Source organism: Carassius auratus, chromosome 28 (assembly GCF_003368295.1).
Source record: "Carassius auratus strain Wakin chromosome 28, ASM336829v1, whole genome shotgun sequence".
NCBI lineage: Eukaryota > Metazoa > Chordata > Actinopteri > Cypriniformes > Cyprinidae > Carassius > Carassius auratus.
The window spans coordinates 14,876,188-14,888,723 of record NC_039270.1 but is presented as its reverse complement, the minus strand read 5'-3'; the positions used below and the strand labels follow the sequence as shown (position 1 = coordinate 14,888,723).

The 12,536-nt window shown below is 38.7% G+C and overlaps 1 protein-coding gene and 1 long non-coding RNA gene across 3 annotated transcripts; both read right to left on the bottom strand.

Moving 5' to 3' along the window:
• Positions 1-1,920: 1,920 nt before the first annotated feature.
• On the bottom strand, positions 1,921-7,304 carry LOC113046939 (2',3'-cyclic-nucleotide 3'-phosphodiesterase). Of its 2 annotated transcripts, none has more exons than XM_026208096.1 (4): positions 7,074-7,304; positions 4,742-5,398; positions 4,537-4,664; positions 1,921-3,667 (listed from the first exon to the last, which is right to left on the bottom strand). In XM_026208096.1, exons 2-4 carry the CDS (start codon positions 5,376-5,378, stop codon positions 3,197-3,199), a joined length of 1,236 nt encoding a protein of 411 aa, XP_026063881.1. In that variant the 5' UTR covers positions 5,379-5,398; positions 7,074-7,304; the 3' UTR covers positions 1,921-3,196. The 2 variants fall into 2 exon arrangements, with proteins under 2 accessions (XP_026063881.1, XP_026063882.1); XM_026208097.1 differs by lacking the exon at positions 7,074-7,304 and adding an exon at positions 6,169-6,318.
• Positions 7,305-8,335: 1,031 nt separating this feature from the next.
• Positions 8,336-11,440, bottom strand: LOC113046938 (uncharacterized). Its single transcript, XR_003276182.1, has 5 exons — positions 10,998-11,440; positions 10,810-10,896; positions 10,591-10,707; positions 10,318-10,422; positions 8,336-9,854 (listed from the first exon to the last, which is right to left on the bottom strand). It is a non-coding gene; the product is annotated as an uncharacterized LOC113046938 (long non-coding RNA).
• Positions 11,441-12,536: the final 1,096 nt, after the last annotated feature.

Here is a 12,536-nt window from a genome sequence, read left to right as displayed (position 1 = left end):
CTGGACCACAAAACCAGTAGTAAATGTCATCTTCTCAAAATTGAGATGTATACATCATCTGAAAGCTGCATTGATGTGTGTATATTTGTTAGGCTAGGACAGTATTTGGAGAGATACAACTATTTGAAAATCTGGATTATGAGGGTGCATAATATTTAAATCTTTAAAACTGACCAAATTATGTCCTCAGCAATGCATATTATTAATCAAAAATAAGGTTTTGATATATTAACAATAGGGAATTTACAACATTCTTCATAGTACATGATCTTCACTTAATTTCCTAATGATTTTATGGCATAAAAGAAAAATCGATAGTTTTTACCCATACAATGTATTTCTGGTTATTGCTGCAAATATACCTGTGCTACTTATGACTGGTTTTGTGGTCCAGGGTCAAATTTCTATTTTGCCAGACAAGTAAACAATCATTGCTAGAAATTGCACCATACTCTTAGCCCATACTGCATGCACAGTCTGGTCACATATGAAAGTCGTGATGTAATATTTAGAGCATTTAATACATAATCACTTGACTAGGTCTTAGCAACAATAGTGACACTTTGAATATTACTGAACAAAACAACAACCATTATTTTTTACAAAATATAATATATTAATTTGCTCAATATATACAAATCCAGCAAAGGCTTTCTCAAAGTAAGGCTCCCCAGGAAGTACATTCCTTTCTTTTGCACAAGAGTCATTGAATTAACTTCATATCTAATGCATCACGTCAGATAAAATCAAAGCTTTTTCAGGTGAATTAATTGGCCTTTACAAAGGGTACTTTGGCTCCTCTGTCCACAGCAGCATTAGCTAATGGGTTGAAAGGCTCCTGCCAAGAGACATGACTCCACTTGAATTTACAAAACAGACAGTACGGCCTTTAAATAGAAACATACCCATTGATCACTGGAGGTCAACAGTGTTTGCAGAAGCAAGAATCTGATAAATCAGTTTGGAAACCACAAGTTTACCAGTGTGGTATAGGGCTTTGGCGGGAAGTGGTATATTTTATTTTTGACAGGAATGAAAACCAGTCTATGAGGGAAGTTGATTGTGCTCAATGGATTATACTGTTGTTAAACAACAGGCCAATTATTAAGCTGATGACCAAAAAAAAAACTAGACAAAAATTTGTGCAAATTACATGATTTAGGACTTGCATGCCATTTTAAAGTCTACTCCTCACAGTCTTGATTTCATCACTGTTATATTCAATATGGCATCTCAGTTACATTGTAAAAGCCTGCACATAGTTCATTCACACATATATAGTTGTGAAATATATAGTATATATTCTGTTATAATCACTGAGAATGTACCCAAGCCGCACAATCCAGACATCGATGGTGTTTCTTCAAAGAAACACCCACCTCAACCATATTTAGGGAAATGATCACCTCGGTACAAGTTAAATCTTGAGATAAATTTTCCTGGGGGGGGATCGTTTATTTAACATATTCTTGCCTCTCTTTTTGGTCGACTCACTAGCTGTTGAGCTACATCTACAAAATTCTCCATCTAGCTTTCAGTGGAGACAAGCGCCCCCTACTGGCAAACTTACTGTCCACTGAACTAAACCGGAAGATGCACTTGTGCTGTCAATAATTAAAAGGTTGTGTATTCATGAGCCACTTAAATTATAGTTACTAATCCCCTGCATTTTTAAGAGAATTAAACTTTCTATGGACCCGGAAACCGGTGCTGATTAGGAATCCAGATGTTTGCTGAAGTTATGCATTTGCTAATTTGTGCAAAGGTGGAAACTATTTGAAGTGGAACGAGCATGAAACCACACATTTGGAACAAATGATTACACACGCTTCCTTAATTAGAACAAGCTAACTCATAAGTTAAATCCTTCAAACATTAAGAAAACAATTCACTTACAGTAAGGACAGAACGCCAGGGATGTCAGAGCCAAGCACATTCTTTATTAAGTGTACAAAAACAAATGAAAAACAAGGTAAGTGCAAAATATTTAGTGCCTTGATGTCAGAGACCTATAAGAAGCATAGCTTCGGCCATCTAGAAACCTACAGAAGAGGAAGGCACCAGATAGATGCTCGTCACAGTATTTAGAGTGCACTTTTTTTTTCTTTTTCAAAACTGATAATGAGAGAGACAGAGAGAGTAAATGTACTATCACATGTGAATATACTGGTTTATGAAAGAGCTGATCGTACAGATATGAAGAGAAGTACAGGCATGTCTCATCCGACGTGACGGGCTGTAAATTCGAAAGGGGTCTCCGATGGTGTGACCAACACTGTAAACGATAACTTGAGGAGAGAACACTTTCATACACATACACACTTTAGCCTAAAAACATGTCACAGAGAGCATGTACTCTTATTTGATAAAAAAAAAAAAAAACCTTGGTGAATTTTACGTGATTGCGAGAGAGAGATTAACCATGTTTTTTTTGGCAGAAGGCATGCACACACACACACACAACGGATCACTATCTGTGAGATTATAAAGGTGCAGCATGAATTCTTGGAAAATTATCAGCTCCACAAAGGCTGAAGAAAGAGAGGGACTAGGAAGAAATCACATACTAAACTAACAAATTTATACTCTATGCCAAAACTTCCTGTGATGAAGGATCAAGGTGCTCCATTTCATGAACTCGAAGATCTAAATTTCAATTGAGAAGCTTCAAATCTTCTCAAGATCCTGAATGTGAAACCATGCGTCTAGACTAATCAACAAGAACTCGGCTGGAACGGAGTATAAATTAATTAATCAAACCAGTGAGGTTGTGCTAAATCTAAGTGTTCTACATGATGGTCACGTGTGAGGAAGACCGATCGTGGATGTACCTGTGTAAAGGGGACAGGGATGGTGTGGCGGCCAAACAGCCAAGTGAACTAGCACCTAAAGCAGAGTGATCCATGACCTTAAGGCAGATACTAAGGCCTCTGAGCTCGTGTTGCCAGGCAAAAGGAAAAAAGGCACCAGCTAAGAGAAAGCCGGGAGCCAGCAGGCCACTTTGGAACGTCTGGTCTCACACTGCCTGCTAAATCATCCCAAGCCATCCCTGTGCACACACTAAAGCTGCGAAACATACACGCAATCCACCTACACACATGCAAAAACACAACATCATCCTCAGCCAACCGAGGGCCGAAGCCCTTAGGAAAAATGTCTTCTCCTTCCCCTCTCTCTTCTCCTCCTCGCTTTGCACTCACAGAATGGTACACTTTTTCTTTTTCTTCTCTCCATTCTTTTTACCCTGGTCGCTGGTGGCGGGCTTGTCCTCGGAGAAGCTAGTGAAGGTGGTATCTGCGTTAATCGGTTCCCTCAGGGCGAGGAACCAGCGGCCCTCGCTCAGGTAGGTCAAAGTACCCAAGTCCATCTCGACCTGGGTGCCCTCCTTGCCCTCTTTCTGCAGAGCCAGGATCTCCAGCAAATCCAAACCGGTCTGAACCGTCTCCACGCCTGCCGAGCAGCCTAATGTGACGTGGGCACGGCTACCCGCTGGAAGAGCCTCTACACTGGGCAGGAGGGCCGGAGCGACCCCTTCTTTGTCCGCTCCCTCGGGCCACAGCTTCACCTGGGCTTCTGTCAAAGCCACACGGGCCCCAAACGTACGAGGGGTCACTATGAGAGCAGTGACTGAAAGCTCATAAGATTTGGTAAGGGATTCCTTGACCACCTGCAAGTCAAAATATGGTCAAATAAGTACTGTGTTAATAATTGATAGCACTTTGTGATAAAGTTTCATTTGTTAGCAGTTAATGCATTAGGTTTCATGAACTACCAATACACTATTTCAGCAATCATTAATCTACATTTAACATACTTACACTTGTATACTGACACATTTACATGTTTTTTTTATTGATTTGTTAGTTTTTTTTTGTTGGATGACACTTAATTTCTGCATTTTGTTTCGGTTCTCTTTATAATAATAATAAAAAAAAAAGTTAAAATGGTATTTCTTCCTCTCCATGCACTGTATACAGAGATAATATTCTCTTGCAATTTTATTCATACATATTTTTATTTATTCATTTTAAAATGTCATGCCAGCATCCAGGCAATCTCAGAATTAATTACACAAGGTATACAATTAACAAAAAGTTATAAGACGTTTCAGATCTACACTAGACAAAAAAAAAAACAAAAAAAAAATGTAATAATCCGTTAAATACTTTAGAATAAAACCATCATCTTTTAACATTAAAAAGTACAAACTAATAAAATCTATATTTATAAATAGTGCAAAAACTCATACTAATCTAAGTTCAAGTTAATTTCCACGTATAATAAATTAATCCTAATTAACATTAAATAAACAATTAAAGAAAAAGAAAGACCACCCCATCTTAACAGACTTTGTTGGCCTGTTTGGAGAGACCACTGTGCATATATTCACTCATGATTTTTGATTTGTAAATATATGGATGAGTATTTTGAACGGTTTAAAGTATTTTTTCTGTAAGCATTGTGTGGAAACTTAAAGGCTGTCATTTGAAAATGACAACCCTTTCATTAAAACGGATTAATGCCATATTTGTTTACCTGTAGCTCTGCATACTCTTTAGCCCCCTCGGCTTTCCCATAATCACAGAACTTTGTAGTGCAGTGGAGTTGCAATGGGTTCTGGAAATACTGCTCGAGATCCACTTCTTTCTCCGCCTCACCAGTAACTAGAACAAACAAAACCAAATCAGCACTACAAACACACCAACCACAAGTGTGTGTGTCTACACAGTCATTGACTCACATTCACTGATGTGTTCTTTGAAGGCCTCCAAAGTGTCCAGCGTCTTGAGAAAGTCCATGGTTGCACACTTAATTCGTTCCTCTTCCTCTGGAAGCAGGAACCAGCCAAAGAACAAAGGCAGCTCTGGCTCTTTCTGCTTAGTCTCGGTCTCTTTCAGAGGCTCAGCTTTGACTCCATCAGCCTCTGGTTGTACCTTTTCCTCTCCTCCTTCGGTCTTTGTCTTCTCATCTTTATCAGATTCTTCGGGCTTGGCTTCATTCACAGCGGTGGGTTTGGACTCCGCCTCTTTCACAGCTTCTTCCTCCTGCTTCTCAGGCTCAGAATTCACTTGAACCGGTGGCTCCTCAGACTTCTTCTGTTCTGGCTCAGGGGGTTTCGCAGAAGACTCGGCAGCCGGGGTTTCCTCAGGAGATTTTTCCGGCGCCACCTCGGGTTCAGACGGTTTGGCAGGAGGCGCTTCGGAGTCCATCGCTTTCTCCTTTTCTGGCATTTCCCCAGCAGAATGCTCCGTCTCGGGGGTCTTCTCGGGGTCTGAAGGTGCCACCTCTTTGGACTCCACTTTCTCCTCTTGTTTCATCGCCACTTCCTGTGTCTCAGCAACAGCCTCTGGAACTTCCTGATTCTGTTCAGCGTCCATTGCTACACCGCAGGCTGTTTCTGATAAACAGAAGAGAGTGAGTGCGTATGTATTTTTTCAAAGAGATTACGCTGTACATGAGAGGAGTTACATGAGAATGCTAATGTGAACAAGGGGTTAAATGACAGGCAGCTCCAGGAACGCTTGGTAAAGATTAACAGAAACTATCCACCTGAACGTGGCAGTCATAACGACCACTTCTTCAGACCCTTCACAGCACGTAGGCTCTTGGAAACTTCAGTTTTACTACCCACAACTGCATATTTTAGTTCTGAAACCTCTGTACAGCGTCCAGCTCTCGTCCTTCTGAGCAAATCTGAAAATCACTGCTCCATTTAGACCAGTGCACATTCGAATTCATATGAAATAAAACACCACTGTGCATTTCTAGTGAAATCCGAGTAGGCATCAGACTGCCAATGCAAGAGCTGCTTCTCTTTCTGGCCTGTACATTACTCCTTTGCTTTTTATCCAGATTTCTCTTTGTCTACCGTCTTTTTCTCTTTTATGGAGGCCTGAAGTAAACCGTAGAAGCTCTGTATGCTGCAGGTCTTTGTTTTTAATGATACTCTGCACCGTCACATCGCCGTCTTCTAATGTCACGTTTCAGATTAATAAGCAGAAGTAAAAGCTGTAGCTCAGATATTAGGCTGTTAAGAGTCATCAGATGTCAAATGACTTTTTCGTTGTGAAACCACTTGACATCGTCACCTTCTGGCCGAAAAAAAAACATCTGTTCCCCATTTTATAGAGCAATGCGAATCTTTACAGCTTAATCAAAAGGACCAACCTTGATATCAGCCAAGCGACACAATTATCAAATGATGATGGGTTCACAAAGCACCTCTTACCACCACTAAATATTAACTTGGGTTTTACACAAACTAGTTTTAGGTTCACCCTGGACACGGCCCAGGTTCTGATGAAAGTGTGTGAAAAGCAGAAGCAGGCCCCTGTTTTACAGGAGCTCAGCACTGAACCGTGAGGCACTAACACCTGCACATCATTAGGAAGGGTGTTTTTTTTTTTTTTTTGTGGCTGTGTCTAATATCAAGTGTGCTGCCTGCTGAGGCAGCATTTCTCGGAAGCAAACTCAGTTCTGCGTGTCTGATGCCCAATTGCAGTCTAGGTAGGCAGCTAACTGGATTTTGATACGCAGCCTTTGTGTGACCAAATTAGATTCGGACACGCCACCTAATCTCTGGAAGACAAAGAAAACCCAAAACGCCCAGTAGATTCACTCAGACGTTAGCGACACATCAATCACAGGTCAGACACATATAACATATAACGGTACATGATTAAACGACATTGCGCAAACGAATTTAGACAGCGTTATGGAAAATTTGTTAGCAGAAGAAACTACACTTAATTCAGTGAATGTCTAAATCTACAGCGACTCGTACGTGAACACGAGCAAATGCGCGAGCTCAGTTAATCAGCGGTAACAATGCAAAGCCATGGTTTGGGGAGTGGCAGTGCCCAGCCACGCTGCATGCAGACAAAACAAATCAGCGTGGAGATGCCCAGCGCAGCTGGGATATAAAGCACATGCCAGAGGCACCTTTTTTTTGTTTCATTCTAAAATCATTGTTTTCGCTTAAAGTTAGATATGCACGATCAAACTCGATGGTTCCAAATACGTTCTAAAAGATTACAAAGTAACAGACAGCGATCAGCGTTAATGCTACTCACTTGATTACAACGTTGGCAGATGTATGAAAAGCTGTCACCGTTCTCCGGGGCTGAAGGTTCAAAGCGTCGTACAGCCAAATTGCACGTTTCTCCAGAGCGCTGCGCTGAAACCCCCGCCTAGTCGAGCACTGGCAATAATCAGGAAACAAAACGGAAACCACTGGCACTTCAGCACGCTCATGTGCACGCGGAAGGGAGAGGCAGATATTAAACTGAACAGAGGCAGGTTTTGTGCGCGCTCCCGCTGCATCACTGGTGCACGTCAGCGACCGGAATCTATTTTATTTTTAGATTCGTCATACTGCTCGTATGTCTCGAATACTGCATCTTTATGTCTCGAATATCACGTGGTTTAATTACTCAGAACAGTTCAGTCTTAACTTTATTTCTTAACAATGACAATGACTAATTGTAAATCCCTAATGTTAGCATAGTGTGCGAATAGGTCGAAGGTCATCAGTTTTGGGAAGGTTACTTTGGAAGTATAATAGGTTACATATTACAAGTTACCCTATTTAAAATGTAATAAGTAGTGTAACTATTTCAGTTACTTTATTAAAGCTATTAATTATATTTGATTACTTTTTGATTACCTTTTAAAAAATTTCTAACAAATGTGATATTTAAATGTATTATAAAATTGTATTATTTTATTCAATTAATTTTAAAGCACAGCCCACCACAAAATCAGACTTTAGCACCCCCCCCCCCCCCTTTGTTGTACTTTGCATAGCTATAGTAGGAAACAATGGCATCTAACAAAAAAAAAAAATCTTAATTTAATTCTTAAAAAATTAGGTATATACATAAAACTAAATAGTGTCATAAACTCCTGAAACATTGGTGTCTCTTTTTTTTCTCTCATTTATTTGTACAGGGTCAACAGTCATGGCAGTTTGGGAAAGAAATCAGATAAATCAGTAAGAGTGTGAAATTTTTCCGTTGTAATTCTTTTGTAATTTCCTTTGTAATCATTTACATTTTCATAGGCAACTATAAAACTTTTTTTTTTAATTCTCAGAAACTGTGACTGATTACAGTTACATTTTCTTTGCAATTAAATTAAGTAATTCTGTTACATGTAACTAGTTATTCCCCAACACTAGGGATATATAATAGAAATGGAAACACAAGAAAGGTTGGGGTCAGTAAAGTGTATATATATATATATATATATATATATATATATATATATATATATATATACTGCATGTATATATCATATGTAGGCTATGTATGTATGTATGAGTGTTTGTGCGAGTGTGTTTTTGGAAACAGTACTGCATTATATCAGTTTTTGTCAATAACATCAATAAAAAAAATCATTAAAATACTTTTATTATTTATCACTTCATTAAAGTTTTGCACATCACAAATATATCATGAAAATGTGTTTGATTAAAAAGTAATATAGATATATGGTGTTGGCGTGAAAAGAAAATTTGTTTTGCAGAATTGTCCGAACCGTTGATTGCCCCCCCCCCACCAAATACAAATTAACATTTATATTTAATAAACCTCTCTGAACATTCTTGTAAGATATTTCTCCCACAAAAAGTTATTGTATATAGGCCTACTTTTAAAGCAAACATCACAAATTTATTCAATTTGCATACACGGTCACTGATTAAGAACAGATTGGCAGTAGGCCATTACAGGAATGCTTGTCTACACCTATAGGTTTGATAGTATCTACTGCATAAAATATATATTGCAACAACCTTTGGATAAGACAAACACATTTCTCAAGCTTTTCATGCCGCACACAAGTATGGACTTGATTTCCAGCAGACTCAGTAAGGTCCTTGTAATCATGATATTATGTCAAAATATATTATATTGAAAACATGCTTGTCAGAATGATCAAAGTGTTCAATTCCTTTGTTTGTGTTTTAAAATGAAGTCTGTAAAGAATAAAAAAGGATCTGCAGGCACCACATGCTCTTTAAATGCATGTTTACAGGCCAGTTTTACAAAAGCATACCTGTAAATATGAAAACAGCTGGAGTGTGCATGCTGTGTCTTGTAGCTATCCGTGAGGGACGTGTGAAATGTATGCAGGATTTCTGAGTGGTTATGCTGTCTGACATTGCACGGACAGGTTCTGCAGTTAAGAATCGCTGCTTCAGCTTATCACAGTGGAGCTCAGAACAAATGCAGGTTAGCTGTGACCGCTTTCTCACAAGCTTTTGTGGTGTGTGCATAAATAGCAGATATAACCCACACAAAAATCCTCTCACACACAAACTGCAAGCATTCTGACAGGGCTTATACTTCTGTTCAGTTTTGTTGAGCACATAAAGGCAATATCAAATTGATATCAAATTAGAGGTACAAACTCATTTGAATGAATTTCAGTTCAAACCTCTATGGTTGGATTATGAATTAAAAGAGTATTTCTCTATGTCAACAGAAGGTCATGGCATATGTGGGTCTATTGGAAAACATTAACAGCATCTGGGCAACATCACTTAGACACTGCATCACAAATATAGCACATGATTTGTTATACCTCTGAAAGTCTGACATGTTTAATTATGTAAAACTATGCAAAAATATTTTTACCCATATGGTAACAAGCACAGAAAAGGAAGTAATAAAGTCATCCTTCACCAATAACACTGACTGCAATCCAATGTTCCTCAGACAAACTTTATTCCACTAGTGGGGATGCATTAGTTCTGACTTGTCTTGTAGGTGGATGAAAGTTGATTGCTGCCATTTTATTCAGAGGGGTTTCTCATTTTACTGAGTCACTCTTTGTCTTGCTTCACGCAGAGCCTGCAGGGTGACAAATTGATCATGGTAAAACAAATTATATCAGGGCAACATGAAGAAATATAATATCAGAAGAAGAGAATGGTCTAGAATCAGATACGAGAATACGAGATAACTGATCAATGGACGCATGTAAAAATTACAATGATCAGTTCATGTTAGGACAAAACAACTCCTATTTACAAATATTAAGTAACTAATTGTTCTTCTTATGCAAGTTCAGGGTTTGTTACAAAATAACAGTTCTGTCATGACAACTCTCTGAGGCTTTGGCATGGTGATGAACATGAAAATGGTGACGTGTTTGGTCTTGGCAGAAGTACAGAGATCTTTGATATAAATCATATCATGCATTATTTAGAATTTCACAGATTTTAGTGTAGTTTGAATGGGACTATAGGAAAGGCCAGAGGCGAGATGGATAAGGGAGAGAGTGAGAGAGCAGGATAGGAATGTCTGTGTTGACCTTCTGGATGGCTTCGCTGGCAGAGTCGTCCTGCAGCAGTTTTGTCCGGTCCAGTGCCCTCTCAAACTGTAACACACACAGGCCTTGTAGTTACCCAGCTTCACTCTGTCAGAGAGAAAGAGGATGTAAAATGATCTAATTGTATGGTGTGGCATGGATCAAATATACATAACGACCACATTAACTCCTATTGATTCGAAGCAATGTGGAAAATGTGATTATTCGTGGTCAGAGAGTCTGTTAAGCTTCCTGGGCAATGTAGTTTGGACTCACATTCTGCCTGCCTGCCATTTTTAATTGCAGATGTCATCCGCAGCCATGAGTGAGCGGGAAACATAGTCTCGTGCTTTCTCTAACCCACCATATACTAGAGACAACTTCTCCTCCCAGCTATGCAAACACAAACAGAACAAAATTAAATGAATATAACCATAGATTTCTCTCTGTACATGAACACCAAAGTCAATATTAATCAAAGGCAAATGCACTTACACTTCAAGAGCTTGTTGAAACTTTCCAATCCGTGCATACACATGGCCAATGTTGACCAGAGCCCTGGATTTACTGTCCATCAGGTTGCTACGAAACGAAGCACAAACCAAACACACCAGATGAGTTCTAGTTTATTAACTAACCAGGAAAAACAGAAAGGTAGCTTTCCCGCTCTCATGGTCGCCTACCATTTATTGGCCAGCTCCAGATCCTTCTACATGATGATGCAGAGCTTTGTCCATATTCCCAGGATTCATCAGTGCATTGCCTAAATATATGACTTACAATGAAGCTGTGGAGGTTCCCAAGCACTTTTCTCTCATTGGGAGCACTTTCTCAGACCATTCCTTCACCACCTTCATGAGCTCACAGGCCTACTACACATATGTGTTGCCTGAACTCAAGGCTGTCAATTGAAGAGACAATGCTCAAAAATAGCCAATAGCACACAAAACATTTTCTGAAAATGATGTAGAGTAGTGCTTGCCCATCCAAAAGCCCTGTGATGACAGAGCATTGATAAGACATTATTCTGAAATGAGGTTTCTCCTTCAGTCTGGGTCTATACAATTTTCTCACCCGTCTTGTTGTCCGTCGGGCAAAAATCTTAAGTCTAAAGTCTCACAGTCACTTTCCAACCAAATTCGGGTAACCAAACTTGAACCTGTTGCAAAATCTGACCAGGAAAATCTTTGGTTTTGACCATGGAAATTGGCAGGACAATGGTAAATGTGACCACAGCCTTAGAAAAGTAATAGCACATCTCTTCTAAGAAAGTCAGATTTGATCTATCACTCATGTCCATGGCACAAATGGTACACGGTTACGTGCAAAAGTTGAATAATTAGGATTAGGGTTCGGTTCATATGTCCTCCCCGCAAGCACTATTATATATTTAAATAATCAGATGGGTGCATTATGTTTAAATAAACGCTGTGTGATGACCTGGAGAATAATTGAGACCTAAGCTCAGTGTTGTTCCTGATGAGAGTCAGTCACTGGTAAATGAGCTAAAAATAATCTACACGCATCTACAAAAATTATAGGTAATTTCAGTAAGATTTTTATTTGATGTTTTTTAAGAAATTAATACTTTTTCCAGCATGAATTCATTAAATTGATCAAATGACAGTAAAGACATAAAATTATAAAAGCATTTATCCTGTAATCACAAAAATATGAACCAGTACTATTTTCTTCTTTGATAATAATAATTGTTGTAACTAATGGCTGCCATCATTGGAATAAACTACATCTTAAAATATATTAATATAGAAATGAGTTGCTTAAAATTTAATATTATTTCAGTTTTTACAGTATTTTTGATTAAATAAATGCATCTGTGATGAGCAGAAGAGACTTCTTTTAAATATATAAAGAAATTTTAACTCCCGAACATTTGAATGATAGTGTATGCTGCTGTTGCCAGAATGTCGTCTGTGTGTCCAGATATGAGATACATCACAATCAGATTTTGCACACGCTCTCCAGTTCCTATCCTACCTTTTATAAGATCTGTATAGGAGCAGATTGTGAAACTCCATAGAAAATGCACTTTCACAGATGTAATCTGACATTTGAAAAGGTCTACAAAAAAACAAAACAACAACAACAACAAACCAACCCTGAAACACACACCCTCATCTTGTGGAAGTGCCATGCTTTTTGGATTCCATCTTATGAGAATGATTCAAATGCTTGGAACAAACCTTTGAATAATCAGACAA